At 41.1% G+C, this 25,597-nt stretch overlaps 1 protein-coding gene across 5 annotated transcripts in view; it reads left to right on the top strand.

Annotated features, from left to right (window-relative positions):
* The window catches only part of FARS2 (phenylalanyl-tRNA synthetase 2, mitochondrial), a 361,394-nt gene extending 340,296 nt beyond the window's left edge, over positions 1 to 21,098 (top strand). For all 5 annotated transcript variants that reach the window (XM_077810682.1, XM_077810684.1, XM_077810683.1 and 2 more), the window contains one exon: positions 18,622 to 21,098. In XM_077810682.1, the coding sequence (XP_077666808.1) occupies positions 18,622 to 18,760 (139 nt within the window). In that variant the 3' untranslated portion in view covers positions 18,761 to 21,098. The remainder of the gene's footprint in view (positions 1 to 18,621) is intronic.
* The last annotated feature ends 4,499 nt before the right edge of the window (positions 21,099 to 25,597 follow it).

Genomic DNA, 25,597 nt, shown 5'->3' with positions numbered 1-25,597 from the left:
ACTGAGTTATTGATTATTCTGGATAAAGTTGGTGCCCCGGCACAGGAGCTAGAAAATCATAACAGGGGACACTCGATCTCTCTCCATTTTTTAAGATGGTTGGTTTGTGCCAAAGGATGCAAGTCATCTTTGAAATGTTTTTTTTAAATTATAAATGTGACATTTCTCCCACTAATTACCCTTTCACCAGGTGAAGGATAATAGAGTCCTCAGACTAATTCAGCCCTGAGCTTTTGCCTGAGCGGCGGCTCCTGAACAAATTATATACATGGCGGTGCTTTTGTAATTTAGGCTCTTTTTACAATAAAAGCTGAACTCATTTAGCGTCTCAATTTGATTGTGAAACTGTCCTAAGAGGTGAGAAAGATCAGTGATTTATATGTAGTGCCCAGCTTCATTTTACACCGAGATGGTGTCATATCAGATACATCAGTGCAATGAACCTCCTGTGTTTTTCTCCAAACATTAAAAATCCATGCTAATTTCATGCCCACAAAATCTGAATCATGGGACATCTTTAATTAAAAGATAAATGGCAAAATAATGTTATTGTGGATGCTTTATAATTGCAATGAGTTAATTTTTAATTATTCATTTTTATTCTTGAAAACCCATTTACATGCATGCTCATTTCCTTTTACATTTTAATCACAAGGAAAACACAGTCTCTAGAAATATGGATTTCATATTCTATTCAAAGCAACCCAGTGTTATAGGATAATGACTCTACAACTTCCAGAATCCAATTAGCAGCTTTGTAGATCCTTATTCAAAATATCTTACAGCGGACTTTCATAGTAGCCTCACTTTGATTATTTCACATTCACAATCTACCTGTTTATTAAAGAGCACAGACATTGCATTTTATCAGCAAAATGACTGATTAACAGTGTAGGTTATTATTATGAAGGCTTGTCTTTTTTTCTCTCTCTCTCTCTGGCCACTCCACTTAATACCTGAAAACCAAACCGTCAGCCGAGGTCAGGGTTTCGAGACATGGGGGAGTATTAAAAGCAATGATCTGGAAGAGATTCATTTTTAATGGAAGTCATTTCTTATGCATTGCTGCTATAGTCAATTAAATACTGAAAGAGAGAGCTTGCAGTTGCAGATCCTAGAATGATATATCTACATTACAGATCAAACTGGGGATCTTCACTCACATAGCATGAAATTCCCTCTGGTGCAGAGGGCACATATACATATCACTTAAGCCCCACTTAACATAGGGCTTAAGCGGTAGGTTAAAACTAGCACACGCCCCCTGCCCTGTTACGAATTTCATTTTTGTCAGCTTAGGCTACCAATAGCTATTTTAACTCCTCACCCCTGTCTATGCCCAATTACACATGTTTATTAATTTCCCAACCAAGCATGTGTATCATCGTTTTACAGAAATAGGATGTCAGTAGCTGCTTCTGCTGATTAATTTTAGAAACTTTCCCGTCGGGGGAGTCCTCATTCTTGTTTTGAAGACAGTCAACCAGCTCCTCAGCTGGTGTAAATAGACATAGCTCCATTGACTTCAGTGGAAACAGACCAATTTACACCAACTATGTTTTGAGGTCATACGGCTGTTTTTCCAGAATCTTGTTTTAAACTTGTAGTATGATTTTTCTGGCTGTGAATTTTTTGAACAATGAGATTTAGTTCTGTTGTGAATGTAGTGAATTGTTGGCATGTGATTATCAGCAACTAACCACTACGTCAAACACAACCAATCTTGGGAGTAAATGAAAAGGGACATAGGCTCAAACGAAAAGCCCAGATTGTGAACTTTGGACAGTTTGCATCTGGATCTGGACTTGATTGCAGGCCTCTGAACCTGATTCCAATCACACACTGGTTTCACTCTTTTGATTCATATGGAGTTTTTATGATTTACACTGGGTTTGCGCTGGTAAAATCAAAATCGAGACCTGTATCTCTGAAAAAAGAAAAGGAGTACTTGTGGCACCTTAGAGACTAACCAATTTATTTGAGCATGAGCTTTCGTGAGCTACAGCTCACTTCATCGGATGCATACCGTGGAAACTGCAGTAGACATTATATACACACAGAGACCATGAAACAATACCCCCTCCCACCCCACTGTCCTGCTGGTAATAGCTTATCTAAAGTGATCATCAAGTTGGGCCATTTCCAGCACAAATCCAGGTTTTCTCACCCTCCGCCCCGCCCACACACAAACTCACTCTCCTGCTGGTAATAGCCCATCCAAAGTGACCACTCTCTTCACAATGTGTATGATAATCAAGGTGGGTCATTTCCGACACAAATCCAGGTTCTCTCATTCCCTCACCCCCCTCGAAAAACCACACACACAAACTCAATCTCCTGCTGGTAATAGCTTATCAAAAGTGACCATTCTCCTTACAATGTGCATGATAATCAAGGTGGGCCATTTCCAGCATAAATCCAGGTTTTCTCACCCCCCCACCCCCATACACACACAAACTCACTCTCCTGCTGGTAATAGCTCATCCAAAGTGACCACTCTCCCTACAATGTGCATGGTAATCAAGGTGGGTCATTTCCAGCACAGATCCAGGCTTTCTCACCCCCCCCCCCCGGGGAACACACACACACACACACACATAAACTCACATAAACTGCCAGCAGGAGAGTGAGTTTATGTGTGTGTGTGTGTGTGTTCCCGGGGGGCGGGGGTGAGAAAGCCTGGATCTGTGCTGGAAATGACCCACCTTGATTACCATGCACATTATAGGGAGAGTGGTCACTTTGGATGAGCTATTACCAGCAGGAGAGTGAGTTTGTGTGTGTATGGGGGTGGAGGGGTGAGAAAACCTGGATTTGTGCTGGAAATGGCCCACCTTGATTATCATGCACATTGTAGGGAGAGTGGTCACTTTTGATAAGCTATTACCAGCAGGAGAGTGAGTTTGTGTGTGTGGTTTTTGGAGGGGGGTGAGGGAGTGAGAGAACCTGGATTTGTGCTGGAAATGACCCACCTTGATTATCATACACATTATAAAGAGAGTGGTCACTTTGGATGGGCTATTACCAGTAGGAGAGTGAGTTTGTGGGGTGGGGGGGGCAGAGGGTGAGAAAACCTGGATTTGTGCTGGAAATGGCCCAACTTGATGATCACTTTAGATAAGCTATTACCAGCAGGACAGTTGGGTAGGAGGGGGTATTGTTTCATGGTCTCTGTGTGTATATAATGTCTACTGCAGTTTCCACGGTATGCATCTGATGAAGTGAGCTGTAGCTCACGAAAGCTCATGCTCAAATAAATTGGTTAGTCTCTAAGGTGCCACAAGTATTCCTTTTCTTTTTGCAAAGACAGACTAACACGGCTGTTACTGTGAAACCTGTATCTCTGAAGTGAGCTAAACCAACCCATTCCTCCACCCAATCCAAATATGTCCCAAATTTGGGAAAGTTCAGATCCAGTTTAGCATTCTGTGATTATGGCCCATCTCTAAATTAAAGGAATGTCAGATAAGTTTTGTCTTAATGAGTCTGTCATTAGCCTCACATTTCCTCTTCCCTTCAAGTCCCCACAGGCACATACAAATGCACCCTAAACCCCTCAGACTGATCTTTCCAATTTGGTGGTAAGTGTTTAGTATATAATTGTACATTGAGGAAAAAGTAGAGGGCAAACTCCATTGACTTTAATTGGCTTACACCAGGGTCACATTTGGTTCAGTGTTGTTCAGTTATGTACCCGTAATCTCAGAAAGAGAATCTTATTTTTCATTTTGTAGCACATCACTTTTCATGGAAATCTCACTTTCAGAGATCCTAGTATGTGAGGCCAAACATCATAACCTGCAAGATACTTCATCTAGTACATGATGAATGTCAAGTTTTTTCCATAATTCTCTGTTAGGAGTTAACCAATCACACATAAAGAGCTCAGGGTTTTTTTAAGAAAAGATGGACAAAATGCATTTCCCAGACTATATTTAACAGTCTTCCTCTATCCATTCTCCAATTTGTGGAATAATATACTGTACCTCCCTCAAATCAATCAATTTACAAAGCATGGCCCCGCTAAGATATTTTTTTGTTACAACACAGGGCCCCATCAAAAATAGTTTATTCTACTCTCTGTAACTTCAAATTTCATGAAAGTGCAAGAAAACATGTATAAAGTGGCACTCTCTGTTATGTACCTTTTATGAGAACTATTCACCCCGATGGTTACACAATAAACATCTGAATCGTCGGAAAACTGGGTGTGGAACAAATAAAACTCATGTCTTGTTAACATATAACCTGTATTATAAAATGTCTTGCTAACCTGAGCACTATTGCTAGAGTTAATATACAAAATAGCCTTTGCAAGCATGAGTGTGTGTGTGCATATATACACTTGCGTGATTATATACACATATGCAGAAGTTTTATTATTTGTATTAGAATAATGCGCAGAGGCCCCGTTCTCTGATGTGTGAGGCATACACAAACATAAAATGAAAGCCAGTCCCTTCCTCAGAGCTACCATATAATTACAGAGCCCAATCCTCTCAGCCACACTGCCTTCTCCTTTCCCACTCTGTTGTGTTACACCCACAGTAGGTGGTGTAACACAACAGAGTGGGAAAAGAGAAAGCAGTGTGGCTGAGAGGATTGGGCACTGAACTTAGACTTGGAAGATCTGGGTTCTGTTTCAAGCTTGGATGCTAACCTACAGTGTAACATTGGCCAAGTCACTTTAACTCTTTGTGCCTCAGTTTCTCTATATGTAAAATGCAGATCACGATACTGACCTCTGTTGTCAAGTGCTTTGAGAACTATATATGAAAGTCATTATAGGCTAGAATACCGTGTATTATTGTCTTACTGACATGCACAAGAAATCTTCACAATTTTTTTTTCATTCAGACAATTATTACTAAAATTAATGAGACATACAGCAGATGTGTTGGTATGTAAGTGGTATGTTATGAGTTGTAGAAGCAAGTGATAAACTGCATGCATTAGCATCCTTAGATTGCCTCACCTGCTTGCTGCCCATTAATCCATTTTGTTTTCTTCCTTTGTAGCAGCTGATGCCAGTCAATTTTCCCCATCCGCAGTTTTCTTCCTTTTATGATGAGGACATCAGGTAGCCCACTAGGAGTAAATGCAGCTATGGTACATTGGGTGCATCACTGAGAATAGCAATGGAAGTGGGAATTTTGGGGTGATTTAAATTTTAAAGCACCCCACAAGATTTTTGAGCAGATCCTCAACTGGTATAAATTGTCATAGCTCTAGTCACTTCAGAGGAGTTAGGCCAGTTTACACCAGCTGAAGATCTGCCCTTGGGAACTATGGCATTATGTAACTATGGATAAACAGGAGGAATATTTAACAGCTAGACAGCTAGTGTTTTGCTGTGCAATGGTCTAACCTACTGGCCCTGGGTCTTCCTTACTTGTGGACTGTTTCTGGGTCGTCTTCCCGAGGCATTGACTGTCAAAGAAACAGTCAGGTCCGGTTTCTTGTGATTGGCTGTGTGGAACGGAATTGTCCTCAGGGAAGGAAAGTATTATCAAGGAGGGGAATCTCTGTAGTTCAAAACCAAAACTGGTTAAACAAGATTAATCACCATAAAAAAATGCCCATTTTGAAAAAATATTTTCTTTTATGGGGAAAAGGGAGAGCTTTAAAAAAAAATAAACCAAGTAAATAATAAATAAAGTCAGCTGGAAACACCATTTAATTATATGTCTTGCTAGAAAATTTCCACTCAGTTTCACTGGAAACCAAAAAGTAAGTTGACAGGTGGAAAAAATATAAATTTGAACATCTTACAGACTTTCCTATAGCACTGTGAGATGCCCTGAGGGGAGCTGGGGAAATATCCTGGCTGCATAGTTTTTGATTCTTTTGAATGTTCAGTAATTTCTATATCAAAAAAGGCAAAGAAATGTTTTTTAACCTAAGGGTATGTCTACACAGCAAAAAAAGACGTGTGGCAGCGAGTCTCAGAGCCAAGTCAGCTGACTTGGGCCTGTGGGGCTTGCGCTGCAGGGCTAACATAGCAGTATAGATACTCAGTCTTGGTCTGGAGCCCTGCTCTAACGCCTAGCAAAGGGGAGAGTCTTGGAGCCGGGGCTCCAGCCTGAGCCCAAATGTTAACACTGCTATATTTAGCCCCGCAGTGCGAGTCCGAGTCAACTGACCGTGGCTCTGAGACTCGCTGGCAGGGGTTTTTTGGCTGTGTAGATGTACCCTGAGTGTTTCCTCACTTTGCAAGTCCCTTCCTTCCTCTCCCTACTATCATGCTCATGTTAGCTCATCTTGTCCTTCATCTCCACCACCACCAGCCCTTATTTGCCCCCATGGTCAATTTTAAAGAATGGAATTTGCATGACGCTTGCAAAAATCACACGTTTGATTAGTATATCGCTTTCCTTATCCCTTGTCTATTGCACATGGGTAGACTATGCCCACACAACAACCCATTTTGTTCATGAGGTGCTTTACAGCTGACAGAGAGGAAGCATAGTCCAGTGGTTAGGGCACTAGCCTCGACTTGGGAGTCCGTGGTTCAAGTCCCTGCTTTCTGTGTGACCTTGTGCAAGTCAGTTAGTCTCTTTGTGGCTTAGTTCCTTCTAATATGTAATTTAAAAAGAAAAAAGCCGGGGGGGACATAGCACTTCACAGAGGTGTTGTGAGATAAATCCATTACAGATCGTGAGTTCTCAGATATTGTGGCGATGAGGGTGATATAAGTACCTACAATAGACAGCTCTCCCTAAATTCTTGTGCACTGGTTCGCACTATGGGGCGTGATGTTGATAGGTTTTGTCCAATTAAACCTGGTTCATCTGATTAGGTATTATTTATATTGCAGAAGTGCCCAAAGGCCCCAGAGTGGAAAGCCCGTTAAGATCATTCACAAACAAAGCTGTGATTGGTATGAAATACCCTTTGTGTATTAGTGTGTACTACTGCTCTCCACTTACTGTTCACATTACTGATGGTCTTAAAGGAATGGTTTGGCCGTATAGTACTTTGTTCTGTGGTGGCATCTGAGCATAGTTGCCTTCTTATCTATCTCCATTTCACAAAAGCTGTGCATCTGTGATGCCTGTAACTGTCAGTCATTGTCTGTTTTTGATCAGGCTGGGCACCCCATTTCTGGTCACAAGAGAACTATTGTTTTTATATTGTTGGAAGTGACCAAATTTTGTTTTAATTTATTACTACAGGACACTTTTTGGCAGAACTCTCTTCAAGCTTGGAATTTGGTTTCCAGAGTTAACGAGGTGATGGAGTTTTGTTTAATAGAAAATGTCTGAGCACCTGCTGTCACACTGATCCAGCCTGGCTTCTGAGGAGGATGAAGTGTTTTCACTCCTCTTATAAATTCCCTTTTTAGTCCTTTATCAGATACATTTTTAACTTGACAGCAAGATTAATTTTAGTAATACTTTTTGTAGCCTTTAGTATTAACATGGAGTTGACGAAAAAATCCAACCTCCTGCTAAATATTTATACCTTTTTTCTTTGATCTTTTATGAAACAGACTAAAAAAAAGTATCCCACTCCACGTTTTTACTATAAATGCTTCATACAGCATTTAGAAGAGTCCAGTTCCATCTCTCTTGTAAGATTTGTTCTGATTGTTGAGAAAGCATGTCACTCTTGGGTCCATGTAGATGGTAATTCATTTGCCAACAGTTGGAGAGTTTTGAGCTGCCCTGATGTCCAATGATAGGATAATTGTTGTTGCTATTTTCACAGGATCAAACCGTGTTCGGTCCTCTGCACAAGTGTGTAGAGATAGAAGCTACAAGGCATCTTTCTCCCCTTCTCTCACTTGCATCCCCTGAACTGGGAGCAGGTAAACATGGTGTCTGTGTGTGCTCAAGGAGTGCAAGAACTCTGCAGGGCTAGTGTAACTGCTATCACTAACTTCTGCAAATGGGTTGTGAGCCTTGGTACCTCTGTACCAGCCAATAGCACTGGCTGAATGCACAGAGGAGGGGGCACTGCATCCTCTCTTAGAGTAGTGAAGTGGTTGTGCGCTACCAGCACTCAGCACAATGCCTGCCAGAGCTCCCAGTAGGGTCATAGACTTCCATGCATGTGCAACAATCCAATCCATATCTAGTTGGGATTTAGGAACCTGAGGGAAATGTGACAGGAAACCAGACTTGGGAAAAGGAGAGTTGGTCAAAAAATGGTGTCATTCCTCCCCTCCATGGAAAATGTTGATTTTTCTGTGAAAATCTGAAAAAGAAAAGTTTTGGCTAAAACCCAAAGTGTTTGAATTCAGGACACGGCCAGTGTGCCTCATGGGAGTTGTAGTTCATGCTCTTATTCTACTCTATAGACTGGGCTTCCTGCCATGGACTACATTTGCCATGATGCACCACAGTCTCCCCTCTTGGAGAGAGGAGGTGGTGTACTGTGGAAGTAACTGGCTGTGGATCATGGGAAATGTAGTCCACCCAAAGGGCCCGGACCAGAGAGGAGAATGAGAGCATGAGGTAACTGAACCACATCTCCCATGAGGCATTGTAGCACTGTATCCAAATCAGAATACTTCCGTTTTTAACAAATATTTTTCAGATTTCAGATGTTAATGGTTTTTGATTTAAAAAATCGATTTTTTCTCTTAGCATGCAGACACTTTACATAAAAAATTAAATTTTGTTGAAAACCCAATTTTCAGTCAAAACAGTTTTTTACCAGCCCTAGGGAAAAGTGAAGCTCAATGAAACTGTGAGCTGCACATACAATCTCTCATTCTGTCTTGTCTGCAACTGAATGGTGGATCTGTCTTTCCATCCATCCCCTTTCTCTCTCCCTCTCTCCCAACATCCAGTCCTTGTGTTATATAGTTCTAGTTCAAAATTAAGGGTCCCAAATACTTTAACCAAAGAACACTCCTCTCTTTGCCACTATGGTGCTGTTATTCCAGTGGATATTGTGATGTGTATATTTTTGTTGGAAAGTTCTCTTCTCCTTCTTTCTGTTTTACTATCACACAGCCTGTAATGCTTCATCCCTGTCATGGTGAAAAGGCTTGAAGGAAAGATGGGGCCTTACATCATGTTCTGAGCATAGCAGACTTGGGCACATCCTTATCTCTTTGAAAGTGAGTGCCATAACATAGTGCTGTTCCCTGTAAACTCTCTGCCGCTTCTACCTCACCTTCGTTGTGTCTGATGGTTACAGTAGTATGAATTATTGATGGAAAGACAGACTCTAAGGCATTGAGATTCTATCCTATTGTGAGTATTTATAGATTAAGACGAGTATTTTGAACTGGGTCCAGAACTGGACGGTGAGCAGTTGGAGGTTTTAGGGTGCCAATGTGTTTTCTTTCTTTCTTTCTTTCTTTCTTCCCTCCCCCTCAGGAGGTGCTTCATGTTGGAGTTTTGTAGTGATGCTCTTACTCAACCCAGTTCAGAGTGACCTGAAGTTAGTCCAATTGGGCCATCCCAGCAACATCCGAGTGTAAATCCAGATGCAGTGGATTCTTTGGTGTCAGCATGAGTCAAATGCTATTGGAGTTTGATCAGCTCCACTTAATCAGTGACCTGTGACCGGGGTCCCCAATTGATGTCACTCATTTAGGTGAACTGCAAAGAATGGGGCAGACAATCCCCAAAGCTGGTGGATATTCCAATACTTAGATTTACCAAGCCAGCCCAAAACAGCTTCTGTAACACCTCACTGATTACCCGGAAGCCAACAACACAGTTCCCTTAAAATAACCCAGCCTTAGGCCTCCACCCAGACACCCAAGTCAAATATGATGAGGATTACTTAAAATCTGATTCATCATATAAAAAAGTTCTACCAATCCCAAAGGATCAGACACATTACCTCCCAGGTTAATGAATTTTCCAGATCTTACCCAAATACACGCTTACAGCCGATTCTTATTAACTAAACTAAAAATTATGAAAAAAGAAAAGAGAGAATGTATTGGTTAAAGGATCAGTATACATGCAGACATGAGTACAGTTCTTGAGATTGAATTCACATTAGAGATGGCGAGCATTGTAGTTGCAAAAAGTTATTTCAGAATTAGTTCATAGGTTATAGTCCAATCTTCATGTTCAGGGTGTTCCAGTTTAGGACTGGGATCTCAGCCTTATGACTTAAGCTTCCCCTGCATGAAGCATCAAGCAGGTCTGAGATGACAGGATCAGGACCCAAGGGTCTTTTACACAATTCCAGGCCTTCTCTTGACAGGTTGGAGTTCTTCGGCGAACAGTAGGCTATTATGGAGACTTTGAAGCGGACCTATTTCCTAAGCATTCCCGGTAATTATTTACACAGATTAACATAAAACAATTGCCCAGTTTCCATCATTATCAGGTGATTTGCTATACATTTCAAAGAGAGACAAATACAGCGATATCCTGTGTTTACAGTTCATTTAAATGTTAATATACCCTTTTGATCTCTGAATCAATAGCTATAGTGCCAGACAAGGAACTGTCTGTTTACATGGCTAACATATGACTACACACATACAATTAGTATCACCTCTAATTTCTAACAATATAGGTTTGTATTTCAGAGTTCTAGCCTATCTACCATGGAATGGCCCTAATTACCATTTATATACTGTTCAAACATGTCTCTACAGGTTGACTCTGTGTCATTTAGCCTGCAGGATGCTTAACCCTTTCTCGCCATGCATCACACCTTCCTAGGAAAGGGAGATTGGAGATGGACTGGTAGCTGGTGTGGGTTGTAGAATCCAGCATTGGCTGCTTGAGAGCGGGTCTGAGTATTGCTTCAGGGTCGTTGGTGGATTGCCTTCAATGGAAGGATTGGTTATTTTATTCAGAAGCAAGCATAAGTGCTCTTCACTGACTTTTGCCATCCATGATTGGCAAGGGTCTGTGTCACAGTTAGTGGCTTGATCATCCCTCAGAGTTTCATATTTTCCTTTGGTGTGAGGGAGCAGACACCTGTCAGTGAGGGGCTAGATTATCTAATCCTGCCTCAGTCTGGGGAGATGGACTAGGAGACCTCTTGAGGTCCTTTCCAACCCTACAGTTCTATGAGTCTATGAAACTCCATAGTTCATGGTTCCTGTTTTTTGCATCAGGTCTAATTCATTCATGCAAGGCCATCATGGGGATTATAGGAATTCAGTTAATTTTTCAGCAAAGAAGGATGAGAGCTCTTTACAGAGCGAGGTGCTTGGATCTGAGGATGGGCTGAGGCATCAGGGTTGATAAGTTAGTGTTCTACACAGTATAGGTCAGGTGGTCATCATTACACCAAGGAGAAAGAAGGTTCTTTTAGCTTCTTGCACAGCTTGCTATATATTTACAAGAATTCCTTTGGCTTTTGTTTGTGTATTATGGAATGGATTTTTCACCATGATGATGTAGCTGTCTGGCTTCCTGTTTCATCTGACAGTTTCCATAAACCATGATGATCTATAGAGATGGGGAAAGAAGGTCAAAACATTGATGGTTGTGGACACCAGATGGTTGTATTGCTCTACCAGACTTTCAATGAATCAGTCTGGCAACTGAGTGTCTTTCTCCTCTAGGGCATACAGATGGTGTTCTAGTAAAGTGGCTTTTTTATTATAATGCAAGAACCTCTCTGTCTCTTGTTTCAGCATCTAACTCTTTAAATGCTACGGCTGTATAGACATGGAAAGTCTAGATCAAAACTTCCTCAACTTCATTGTGTTCCCATACTAGACTGTAGTTCAGACCCATCTTTATGACTGTATAGAAGTTTTGTTTATTAATGATTGAGGAGCTAAAAAGTTTCAGAATTTTTGCAAAAACAGCGAGGCGTCCATGCGGCACCTTAAAGACTAACAAATTTATTTGGGCATAAGCGTTCGTAGGCTAAAACCCACTTTATCAGATGCATGGAGTGGCAAATACAGTAGGCAGGTATAAATACACAGTACATGAAAAGATGGGAATTTCTTACCAAGTGTGGGGGTCAGTGCTAACGAGCCAATTCAGTTAAGATGGAAATGGCCTATTCTCAACAATTGACAAGAAGGGGTGAATACCAAGAGAGGGAAAATCACTTTTGTAGTGCTAATGAGGCCAATGCAATCAAGGTAGCCCATTTCAAACAGTTGACAAGAAGGTGTGAGTATCAGCAGATGGAAATTACTTTTTGTAGTGATCCATCCACTCCCAGTCTTTATTCAGGCCTAATTTGATGGTGTCCAGTTTGAAAACAGTTCTGCACTTTCTCGTTGGAGTCTGTTTTTGAAGTTTTTTTGTTGTAATATTGTGACTTTTAGGTCTGTAATCGAGTGACCAGAGAGATTGACGTGTTCTCCTACTGGTTTTTTAATGTTATAATTCTTGATGTCTGATTTGTGTCCTTTTATTCTTTTGCGTAGAGACTGTCCAGTTTGGCCAATGTACATGGCAGAGGGGCATTGCTGGCACGTGATGGCATATATCACATTGGTAGATGTGCAGGTGAACGAGCCCCTGATGGTGTAGCTGATATGGTTAGGTCCTATGATGGTGTCCCTTGAATAGATATGCAGACAGAGTTGCCAACAGGGTTTGTTGCCGAGATTGGTTCTTGGGTTAGTGTTTTTGTTGTGTGGTGTGTACATGTTGGTGAATATTTGCTTCTGTATTTGAGTATGTGAGTATTTGCTCTGAAACCTGTCAGAATTTTTGGTTAGTTCCCATTAGCTTAACTAGACACAACATTAGGCATAAATGTGTTTTGCTGTTGGAACCCATAACATATTTTCTTTCTGTCTCTTAATAACCTGCCTATTGATTTAGGACACAGTATTTGAAATTTAACTCTATATTAAGATCTTGATTTAGAAGAAAATTAAACTGAGAGATTATGAGGCTCAGAGATTGGTAATGAGGTACAGAACACTCATCTCTGGATCACCAGTTCAAATCTAGCCCAGGTTAGTAGTGAGGAAAAAGTCATTATCTGACTAAAGGCTGTGAAATGAATTGTTAATAATCTCAATCTAGTTCCTGGTACAGTGGTTCTCAAACTTACCTCTGCCACACAAGTACATATACCAATAAAAAAAATCAACATGCAACACTTACTAAATATTAAAAACAGTAAGGCATTGATTCAAACAGAGTCAACAATCCATTGTAATAAGAGCAAAATCAAAACTGCAGTTGTGGTTGACACTCACAATTAAATGTCCGCACCATTTTATAGCAAACAGAGTAATGTACAGATGGTAACAACTTTGTATAATGCTATGCAAGCTTAATAGAAAGCCATCAAAATGTACAGTACCATCTGAGGACCTGTTTGTCTGGAGGAATCAGCTTTGCTACTTATCCACTGCAGTGGGTAAAATGTGTGCAGTAATTCTTTTTTCCCCTAAAGCTTCTCACACACACCCAGAATACATTCCGTGTCTCCCCTAAAGGGGACCCACCGCCCAGTTTGAGAACCTCTATCCTCGAAGATAAGTATCTGCCTCACTAAAAAAAAATTACAACCACAAGCATCAGCTTCATTTGGCAGTCTCAACCAAGCTGCTGTGGAACAAACACCCTTGGAGACAGGACTACCAAGGCTGGTAGGCAGTTGGAAGGACAGTGCAATAGCAGCTTCCAAGCCCATTCCCCATGTGGTACGGTCTATGGATTTAATAGAGAACTTTATTTTCTAGAGCTTTCCGTCCAGGGTCTTTCACCAGCATCAAGTTCACTTCAAATAAACGAAAATGTGGCCACTTTTCAAAATACGCTGTAGGACACAATGTGACATGGGCTATCTATATATGAAAGGACTGATGAGAGCGCATCTTTGGATAAGGCCTTTTATTCAGTGAATTACTGGTTGCTGTATTCCGCATCCATATGACTATGGTAATTGAATTATTTGCTGTTGACAGCATGGTATATTACACAAGGCTTTTGCCATTTTCCATGATGTTGTTCCTAGCAAAGAGCACTATTTGTCAATTGTAAATTTTATAATACAACATACACCAGTTATGTGTACTACGGTTGTGGTGTATGTGATTTGAAAGCATGAAGCTGAGTGGAAGGAACAATTATCTGTTGTCTGTAACGTTTCCTACTGTATCTTTGGGATTTTTTATTTACACTCCGGCCCTAAAAGAAGTGAGTAGAGTGAGGGGGGAAAGAAACTTTGGCTAGGCTGAGTAATACTTTCAAGCTGAGCTCTTGGTGAGCTCTGGTCCTGAGAGGTACTAAGCACCCTCCGCCCCCCTACACACAAACTCACTCTCCTGCTGGTAATAGCCCATCCAAAGTGACCACTCTCTTTACAATGTGTATGATAATCAAGGTGGGCCATTTCCAGCACAAATCCAGGTTTTCTCGTGCTGGAAATGGCCCACCTTGATTATCATGCACATTGTAGGGAGAGTGGCACCTTGGATAAGCTATTACCAGCAGGAGAGTGAGTTTGTGTGTGTGTGGGGTTTTTTTGGGGGGGGGAGGGGGGGTGAGAAAACCTGGATTTGAATGGCCCACCTTGATTTTCATACACATTATAAGGAGAGTGGTCACTTTGGATAAGCTATTACCAGCAGGAGAGTGAGTTTGTGTGTGTGGTTTTTGGAAAAAAGGGGGGGGTGAGAAAACCTGGATTTGTGCTGGAAATGGCCCACCTTGATTATCATACACATTGTAAAGAGAGTGGTCACTTTGGATGGGCTATTACCAGGAGGAGAGTGAGTTTGTGAGTGGGAGGGCGGAGGGTGAGAAAACCTGGATTTGTGCTGGAAATGGCCCAACTTGATTATCATACACATTGTAAGGAGAGTGATTACTTTAGATAAGCTATTACCAGCAGGAGAGTGGGGTGGGAGGAGGTATTGTTTCATGGTCTCTGTGTATATAATGTCTTCTGCAGTTTCCACAGTATGCATCCGATGAAGTGAGCTGTAGCTCACGAAAGCTTATGCTCAAATAAATTGGTTAGTCTCTAAGGTGCCACAAGTACTCCTTTTCTTTTTGCGAATACAGACTAACACGGCTGTTACTCTGAAACCTGTGAAAAGAAAGTAGAATATAGTTGTTAAACGCTTTTTTCCCTGCTCACTGTTGTACTTTTATCTCCCATCCATCTCAAACTTCTGAGAGGTTTTTCTTGTTGCAGTGTTGCATGTTGATAAACAGTGCTTTGTCCAGTCCCAGGCATTCGTTCTTTCCGCAGTCTTTTTGGGTTGCTCTGTGTTGTATTTTTGTCTAACTGCTGGGTCAGGCTATCCAGCTGCTGTTCTTGCAGATGTTTGCTGTTGGTGGTTTATTGGGTCAGATACAGTTCTCCAGCTTGTACTTAAAACATCCTTCAGTGGACGTCTGTGGCAGGGACTCCACATTAGGGGAACGAATGCTGGCATTGATTGCCTAAGATGCTTTTTTTATTCTAGGTTTTGATAGTCCTTTGCCCTGATTCTGATCTCACACTGGTTTCACATTGACTTAAATAAGGTTATTCCTGAGTGAGTAAGGGAAGAATCAGGTCCCTTACACACACTCTCTCTCTCTCTGTGTGTGTGTGTGTGAGAGAGAGAGAGAGAGAGAGAGAGAGAGTAAAATATACCTGCAGGTTGGTTGCATGCAGTGAAACTAACTTGTGACTGTAACACTGGGGAACTCCAATTCCCAAAAAGCCATAGTCCATGAGGCAAAGCTGTTCCCACCAAAAATGCATGCAAAAATATTAGATACTGTTTCACTTCAGTGTTATTCATTGAGTGCATCCATGTTTTCTCTTGTGGCATCAGAATACATCACTGTCTTCTTGCTACTTTGAGCAGTGCTTCCCTGTATTTATTGTGATTCGTTACCTGACAGCTGCAGGCTGGTGCAGAGTCGAGTGTGACAATAAGATCAATTAAATCCTAATGAAAGGAGAAAGAGGCTGTGTGATTGTAAACCGTATGGGATTGTCTGAAAGTGCAGTTTAGGTAAATAATGTCCACTGCACTCAGTGTTAATCTTCTATGTTTGTTTACCTAGCGAAGCTGCTGTCCCAGTTCTGTGGCTTAAATTTTTAGTTGTTTGAAATATAGATCTACAGACTCTAACATGGGGCTGGCTACAGCATTGCATTCAGGGTGGACTTAATTAGGCAGGAGGCTCAGCTTTCTGAAGTTTATTGTGCATCTCCGATTGAACAAACATTTTTGAAAAATCATTCTACTCCTAGTTAGTAACAATCTCCCAATAATCCCAGCTAAAAAGATGGGGAAAGACGTGTAACATACAAGCAAAATTATCAGTGTGATACCAGTCACATCTTAATAGTTACTTCTTTGTTTGAATCATTGTTTGATCTTAATGTTTTTTAAATCAACCACAATAACTGTGATTCCTCTACAATTCAGCCCCTCTCCTATTTCTCTCACACTAATTCCCAGCTTCAATTCTAGCTAACAAAGCACCATGCCTGAGCTGCTCTGCATGGCCACTATCCTCTCCTCATTTAAATCCCTCCTGAAGACACGCTTCTTCTGTGACACCCATAAAAAGCTTTTTCATGTCTCTGTGTCATGAAGGAACTGCTCATCTGCATTGGGAGAGGAGCTTGAATGGAGAGAGGAGACAGCATAAGGACATGGAATCCAAAATAAGGTGGGGGGAGGTTTTAAACCCTAGGGTTAACTACGACCAGTTATGCTTCTAAACACTTGCCCTTTTCCACGCTAAGAGCAAAGTTGTGATCACATCATATTAGCTAAAACATGGTTACACATTTTCTAATGTGATACACTTTCCAGGCCTCAGGATCAGGGCCAGAATTACATCAGTTTTAAAGAGCCTTTCTGCCAAGGGTCTGAAAAACACATTACATACAGTTATTATTGAAGCTGCAAAATGCAAGATAGCAGAAACCCCTGTCCACTTCCCCTGCTGGACAGAGACCTCTCTTGACCCTGGCCCTTCAGCACAGCCCTGTCAGGTCCTCACACCCCTCCCCCGATAACCTCCGACATGCCCCACAGTTTGTAAACCTCTGTCATACAGTATATTTCTGATTTCTGTCATGCCCTCCACCCATCTCTCTCTCCCCTCTTTTTCCTTTTCTTCCCCTCTTCACAACTGTCAGAACTTTTGAAACTGGGGGACGCTCAAGTGCCTTCCTCTTCTACTTTCTGATATCTTTGAGTTTAATTTAAGGTGTTAGTTGATACGTATAATAATACTGTCAGTTCCATTGTTGCAATTCCTTTCCAACAGTGTAATCATAAACTGCTGTTTGGTCTCTCTGGATTGCTGGTGATATGCCCAACTACCAAAGCACACGTGGTACACTGCTGTGGAAGTATGTTCTGTGCTCCACGATCTCAGGACACTATGCGCTACTGCTGCTTACTGTGGTGTAGGTAGCTACATAAATGAAAGGAGATGTCATTCTGTTTTCTATGTACTGCACCTTCAAATACAAGGGAGTCTTTACAAAAGCAGCTGTGAAGCAGCTGCCATTTTATTTTTCATTTGAGATACAGAACGTAAGGGTTTGCTAGGCACATTTCTTTCTCTGTCCTATTGTCTCATGTGGAGACTTTACATTTGTTCTTTCTTTGTTTTCCTAATGATCTGAAATAAAAATAATAATCTGGACTGAAAAATACATGTTTTGCTCTTTGTGTTTGGAAAAGCACTAACACCCCTTCTAGCTGGAGCTACTAGTGGTTGCTACAACTGAGCTGAAGCAACATGGATTAGAGATTTGTTGAACATCTCACCCTGACTAACAGCGTTATTTGCTAGCACTGTAAGATTGCCAGTTGTTCTCCTGCTTCTGAAACTGCAAGACACATTAGACTGAGATAAAGTGAGCGAAACCCCTTGTTTTCCTAGGTGTCAGTGTTAATCTTTCCACTGTCGTGTTCTTTTGTCTTCACTTTCCATTGGAATGTCAGCACAGTGACATACACAGGGCATGTGTCAAGCTGACACATATTTTATTCAGCAGTCAAGTACATAATGACATAAGAACGGCCATACTGGGTCAAACCAAATGTCCATCTAGCCCAGTATTCTGTCTTCTAACACTGCCCAATGCCAGATGTCCCAGAGGGAATGAACAGAGCAGGTAATCATCAAGTGATCCATCTCCTATTGCTCATTCCCAGTTTCTGGCAAACAGAGGCTAGGGACACCATCCCTGTCCATTCTAGCTAATAGCCATTGATGGACCTATCCTCCATTAACTTATCTAGTTCTATTTTGAACCCTCTTCTTGTCTTGGCCTTCACGACATCCTCTGGCAAGGAGTTCTACAGGTTGACTGTGAGTTGTGTGAAGAAATACTTCCTTTTGTTTGTTTTAAACCTGCTGCCTATTAATTGCATTTGGTAATCCCTAGTTCTTGTGTTATGAGAAGGAGTAAATAACACTTCCTTAGTTTCTCCAAAATACTTTTTCAACATGGCGGAATGGCGGTAGGTGAAAAGTGAGGTGACGATCCATCACAGAAACAAGTGAGATTATGAAATGGATTTTACTTAAATCCTCTGTGTAGATTTAAATTACATTCAGTCCTGGCTGTCTGCATTGTGTATTTTGCCATTACATTGATAATTTAAGCAATAAAAATAAAATAAGATGGCAAGACAACAACTAATGGGGAAGTGTGCAGATGGGGAGGTGTGCTGTGGTGTGTGTGTTTGTATATGCATGTGTATTAGTCCTCTTTTTGTTTGTTTTCCAGGACAAAGAAGGTCAGCCATTGCTATCGTATCACTTACAGGCACTTGGAGAGGACTCTGACTCAGGTCGAGGTGCACCACCTTCATCGAGCCATAGAGGAATTGGCAGTACAAGAACTGGGAGTGGAGGGTAGATTCTAAAATCCCTGCTTTGACAGTCACAATTACTGTGGATGTTTTTTTGTAAAGAAAGAAAGGGATTTTGTGGCGAAGCATAGAGTTTGGAAGCCTTTTCATAAATGGGCAGTGGTAGAACTTTCAGATCATAAAGATTACCGTTGAGAAATTGTTGGCAAAGCATTTGTCCTTTATTTTAAGAAAGGGCGGGGGGGAGCAATAATGTAAGATTTCCCTCCTGTTACATTAAGAAATACTCTGCCTGGTGGTTTTCTGTGTTGTTAATTGGTCCCTGGGTTCCATTATAGTGTAAACACTTGGCATTATTTCTGTGTTGACAGGGTTTTCCATCCACGTAATGAGTAAAGCAAAACACATAGAAAAATTGTTCACTCTTTCTTTTCTCCCCCTTCTTATAAAAAGGGCACATTCTGCGTCAAGAAAAACTTTCATGAAATATACCTGCAAAGTTTGGATCCTGACCCAAGTTGATTGTGCTTGGATTTTGGTTTGGCCTATTATAAAGGAAAGGATAGATGTGAAATGTGGCTCTGGATGGAAATCAGAACTTTCTCAGAGTGCTGGGTGTTTGGATGTGGCCATTGGTGTGGGCCTAGCTGTACTCAGACCAAACCAAAGAGAGCATATCCTCTTAACATGTCTAGCTGCATGTGTTTCACATACAAAGTGCCTGCTTCAAATTAGTGTTCCTAGCGTGTGTACTATGGCAAAAATTTCCATCACCCGCATCATCAGCCAAAGATTGATATCACTTGGAGGTGGAAGAGGGAAGTACTCATTATTAAAAGGCCCTGAAAAGCAGGAACATGCAGGTACTTGAACTCCCATAATGTTGTGCTTCCTAACAGAAGTCATCCACTGAAAGCTGTGACCTTTGAGGGAGAAAGCTGATCTTTGACGGACCCCTTTCTAGTTCAGTCACTTTATTGGATGCTTACTTCTTTCATGATAATAAGCAAATTTTGGCAGTGGAATGACACTGGAGGCTTGTTGAAATTTTTAAATGGTCTGATAAATACTTGATGAAGCACTCAGAGGCAGAGACTGTCATGCGAGCGCTTGTTCTTGCCTGTAATGATATTTAATATGGTCTTCCAGGTAACTTACAAATTTGTTGGCTCTGCAAGGAACGTTGCCTCCTTCAGGGAAGGGGGCAGTAAAAGCAGTGCACTAAGAACCATCCAACATTGCTTTATACCCCATCACGAGACTACTGTGCAGTAAACATACTCAACCAGAAGAACCCAGCAATTAGCACAGATGGGAAATGAATGGAGAGATCATTGTAATTTCGTTATTCAACAGACTTAGCGGTATAAACAAATTCTAATCTAAATCACTGTTGCACTATCTAAATAATTTGATTATAAAGACAATATGCTAGATTTTTTTTCTACAAGGCAAACAGAGTAGGAGTCATTTACACAACAGAAGAACCTACTTGGTGATCTTTAAACAATAATCTTTTTAAAGAGCAGGGGTCCTTAATTGTATTACATTTCATTCGATTCCTGCCTATTTTTAATCTCTGCCCCTTTTAGAATTCTCATTAGGGACTACTTCAGTGAAAGGGCTTTTTCAAAAATTTCACCAGAGCAGTGATTATTCCTTGGCACAGCCAAGTTCAGGCAATGCTGCCACCTGGGGACTCCAATCCTTACATGATGAAAGGGTGCTGTGATGTTCACCAATCACATTGCACAAGTAGGGGAGTACAGGCTGCTTCCTGCTGTGAGAGAGCACTGAGGTAGTACCTAGAGCCTCTTGGGGAAAGATGACATCTCCTCTCTTATTATGGCCCTGGCTGGGGCACATTGCAAGATTCTCTCTACCATTCAATATGGAAACCTCCATCTACTGCTTCCCAAACCCCTTTACTCTGCCCCTCTCTCTCCCCCCGTCCCCCCCCCCATTGCACACAATTTCTTAGGGCAAGTTTGGTTTTCCCATTTGATTGCTCCATCAATATGTGTGGCGGAGAAGTTTCAGAAAGGTAGTGGGGAGAAAATTGGGCAGTGAACCTTGGGTCTCACAGCCAGAGATGTGAATTGAATGGTTTAACAAGGGTACCCGGATGTTATTTGAATCAGCCTGCTCCTTAACCATTAACATGTATGGTACTTGGCATGATCCAGATTGCAAATTGTCTGTACTTAGCAGCCGGGAAGTGGGGGGAAGAGAGAGTTCTTGGAGCATCTAATCTCTTGGTGGAAAAAAGGTGGGAAGATAGGTGAGTTCTTGAAAATGCTTTTACAGAGGTGGCACTGCCAGTAATAAGCAGTTTTCACTTCACTATTGATCTGGTTTCTTCGTTTAAAAAATGTCTGATACCACTGTCTTGAATTTTGTTCCGTAATAAAAAAGTATCTTGTAAAAGCTGTAGTGTTTTTGACCCTTATTGTAAAATACTGCAGTAACATTTCATGAGGGATGAGAGAAACTCAGAGAACCTTCCAATGGGAAAACAAAGTTCTTAATGCTAAGAACCTCATTCCGTGTCATGTAGCTTCTAAAAATGACTTCTTCCATCTGTGACTGGCTAAAAAGCTTTAACCTGCTTTGCTGAAGGATGTCTTGGCTACAGTGATCCCTGCCTTCATGACCTCTAGGCTGCATTATTGCCTCCCATTATACTTGGGAGTGAGCAAGTCAACTGTGGAGCAGTCTGCAGCATTCAAACTCTTCAGCAGTGTCAGTTACCAAGAATATATCCACCCACTACGTTAACCATGTATAGGCCATATTGAAGGTCTCATTTGTTCTCTTTGAGGCTCTCTGTGGCATTGGCCCAAATTATCTAAGAGTCTGCATCTCTCTGAGACCGCAGTCTCTCTTGGCAGCCACATTCTACAGGATCTCTGAAACCGTCAACCTTCAGGGTTTATGTGGAAAGGTGGGAAAGGACAGAGCTTTCTTGGAAGCTGCCCAAGACTATGGACACGTCTTCTGGTGGAGGTAAGCATGACTGTAGATCATGTTGATTTCATTCAATGCAAAACTGACTTTTTTTGCTGAGTTCTTTCACAACAAAAAAGAAAGGAGAAGGTAGAAGAAGGAAATGGAAAGGGGGTTGCATGTCTTACAAGAAAAGAACTCAGACGTCTTCAGGAGAGAACTAGATTAGATCATGTGAAGGATTTTGAGGCTTGTGTAAGGCTATCAGATGCCATGGTTATCTGACCGCAAGGTATAAATGCTTAGCTAGATTTAGATTAAACAGACCTTCTTCATGCACACTCTAGTATAGATGTGATCTGGAAAATATTTTAGGCAAGGACTCCCTGTTGCTGGTGACTGTGGCACTTTCCATTCCCCTAGAAGCAGACCTCAGATCAGAAGCAATAGGGTACACTTTTTAGACAACTACCTTTTGGAAATCTTGCCCTTTCTTTATTTTTGTGTCTCCCATCCCTGATCTTATACAGATAAGTTTGGAAAAGTTCATTGCAGGCAGCAGTGCTTCTGCTCTGTTCTTAGAATCATATCAACAAAAGAGATCAACCAGGCTGCATGACTCTCAGATGCCAGCAGAATCGCATTTGGAAATGTTATGTAATGAATTATTATAATGCAAGATATACTTTACTGTTCAAAGATAGATTATCCGAATTGAACCTCAGAGTCTGGTCTGCTACCGCATGTGTGTACTGTAGAAAACCTTACCAAAGAGGACTCCACAGGGAAAACCCCGTCTGACTTTGCAGAAAGGGCTGCATCTGTGCCTCTCATTTTGCTCTTCTTAGGAAGCATGTCAGTCCAGGTTGCTGTGAGCTACATCATAACAGCAGTCATCACTGAACTGGTGGACCTCAAACAAAGTAGGGAGTGTGATCTCCTAAATAGCCAAGTTAAATAATGCCAAGCAAAAAAATTCAAGAGGAGCAGCATTAGGTTAAGAATAATGCTTGGCATGTACATAGCACTTTTTCGTAAGGGTAAGTGGCATATACCAGGCCTTTGTTTTCATTGTGATCACCTGTTGGTACTTTATTTTTGTCTGACATTAGATTTTATATCAGGAACTGTTAAAAAAAAGTTGCCTTGTAACATGTTGCTTCAAAAGTTTAGGACATAGGATTGGTTGAGGATTTTTATTTTTGGTTTACAATATGTATGTACCATTTTAATGTTTTGGAGACAGTATACTGCAGTCCCCATTGTTTTTCAGAATGATTACTACGGATGCCTGACTCTAGAGATTAGGGAGATTACAGAGATTTTGTTTTAACACTCAGATTTGTGTCTTCCCAGCAGGCTGATAGCAAATTTACAGTACAGTTTGGTTGGTCTGTTTTTTTTTGCTCGCTGTAAACATGTGACAATGGAAAACTATTGTGAATTATCTGAACAGCAAATTGCCATGCAGTCATACCACTTGAGACTTCAGTGACCTCTCCCATAAACGAACACTACCAATAATGATAAAGCAGTAGTACTAATCTGAAAACAGCCTTGTTCAGACAACCTGCAATCAGCTGTTCATTAATCTGGTTTGGTCATTTACTTCCCAATTGGAAAAAGCAGATTTCCTCAGTCACTTTAACAGATTGGTGCTGTACTTATTTTCTGCATAGTTATAGCTGCTTGCTACTCTGTGCAGTTGTATTGATTGTTACTAGAATTGATTTTCTTTTTTACTGCGAAGCGGATGAGATCAGAAGCTGTATGTCATATACTCTAGTCTAGGAAGGAATGGCTTCGTTTTGTTTAATATTTAACTCAAGTCATCATTTCCTCAGTAGTCTCCTCTCTAGACCATGTTAACCCTTCCAGGCATTTTCTTTAACAAGTTCTGCAGAATGAAACAGTGACAACACTTTTCAGAAGTGGCTATTTTAGAATGTATTTCTTTCCAGAGTTAGTATTTATGTATAGTAGGGCCCCCTTGTGCTAGGCACAGTACAGACAATTAGCAACATAGACAGTCCCTCCCGCAGAGAGCTCACAGTCTAGGGGCTTGTCTACACTTAAAAGGTGTAGTGTTTTAACTACACTGGTATAGTTAAGGTGGTACAACCCCCCGAGTGTGGATGCAGTATGAGAAGGTGAATAAATATACAAATATAAGTCACTTTCATGCCAGTATAACTGTGTCTTCACTAGGGCTTCTGTATCAGTTTAAAAAAAATCACAAACATAACTGAAATAGTGATATCAGTAAAACTTTGGAATATAGACGAGGCATAGTGTCAGACAGGACACAGCAGGTGGACTAAAGAGAGAAATGGTGTGGATTGGGTAGGAGAATGAGGAAACAAAATAAACAATGCAGCAGAAAACCAGAATCAGTTAATTAGTTAATATTGGGATATCTGTTATTGTCCTTCCCCAAACAAATGGGCTGCTATCCTGTAAACACTTCATTTGCACACTTGAGTAACTTCATACATGTCACTAAATCATCCCTGTAAATTGTTACCGAACTGGAGGGAAAATAAATATATATATATATATATACACACACTGCTTTTAAAACACTTAAACAGCTGCTTTTTTTTTTTTTTAAAAGCTCAGGGTATTGTGTATATTTTACCTGCTGTGTGTTTTTGCTAAGAGAAAGCGCTGTATATAAAATGGGTTTGCTTTCTGTGCAAAGCAGGCCTGTATTCTCACCATAGTACTGCCAGGGATCTTTCTCTTTGTGGTCACCGGGTGGCTGGAGGTGATTAACATGCAGTTCAGGGAATTCTCTTTCTGCCCTTTTCGGTGAATGTTAATTTGGTGGGCAATACTGCAGTAATCTAGAGCAGGAGCTGGTTGGCTGGACAGTAGATTGTTCTCTCTTTTTTTTCAGTGACTCGGCTTGATTTCCATGTCTGCACAATGTAATCCAGCCCAAGCAATAACTCTCTGTGTCATTATGTACTATATGTAGATGTTGGTGAGCTGCATATTATAATTTGGCACCTACATAGTAATTTTATCTAAAATCACAAAGCACTTTACAGCTGCAAGTCAGTATCGTTATCACCATTTTACAATACTGAGGCTCAGAGAGATTAAGTGACCTCAGTTACAATAGTAAGGAGTTCTGGAAGGTGTAACCTCTAGCTTCAAGGTATACGCCAAGCCCAAATTGAGGGTGGTTGGGAAGAAGCTATAAGTGCCTACCTTGGGCTTTTTTGCCCCCTCCTGTGAAGCCGTTGGTATTGACCACTGTTAGAGACAGGTTACTGGCCTAAATGGACCACTAGCCTGAGCTGATATGTCTGCTCCTATGTTATGCCATAGGTCCCACAGTAAGTGATTAGTAGAGATGGGATGAGAACTCATGACTCCTGATTCCCAGCCCTGGACAGTACTAACTAGACGATGCTGCCTCTCACTGTTCCATATCTGACTGTTGTATTGTATGCAGAGTGAATTACATGGCAGGGCTTTGAGCAGGCACATGACAAATAATTAGCTTGCATGTCCAGGATTTTTCATTTTTAATTATCATTATTATTTATTAATAAAGGTGTTTACTTGTTCCTGCGCCAAACTCTTTCTCAAGGGACAGCAGAGAAAGTGAGAATAATTTACAGTTACATGTAGGCAGATCCAGCTGTAGAACTGAATACACCCCCTTGACAATGTAAGTGCATTTCTCTGCCATCAATAGATTTGTTCATATCTGAAATCTTAACTGTCTTCTCTGGACCCAATCCAATTTAGCTCAGTTGAGGATCTGGCCCTGTACCCTGATGCCACTTCAGGGAGTTCAGGAGTTTGACACGTGTTCGCAACAGGAATTGGTTGGGCTGAGAACTTCTAATGGCCCCCTGAATAATTAATTAAGAATATATTCCATCCTCATTACAAGGCCCTCCTGTGGGGAGTGAGAATTCTGAGCGTTAA

This window comes from Eretmochelys imbricata, chromosome 2 (genome assembly GCF_965152235.1).
Source record: "Eretmochelys imbricata isolate rEreImb1 chromosome 2, rEreImb1.hap1, whole genome shotgun sequence".
NCBI lineage: Eukaryota > Metazoa > Chordata > Testudines > Cheloniidae > Eretmochelys > Eretmochelys imbricata.
This window is presented reverse-complemented; position numbering and strand designations above follow the sequence as displayed.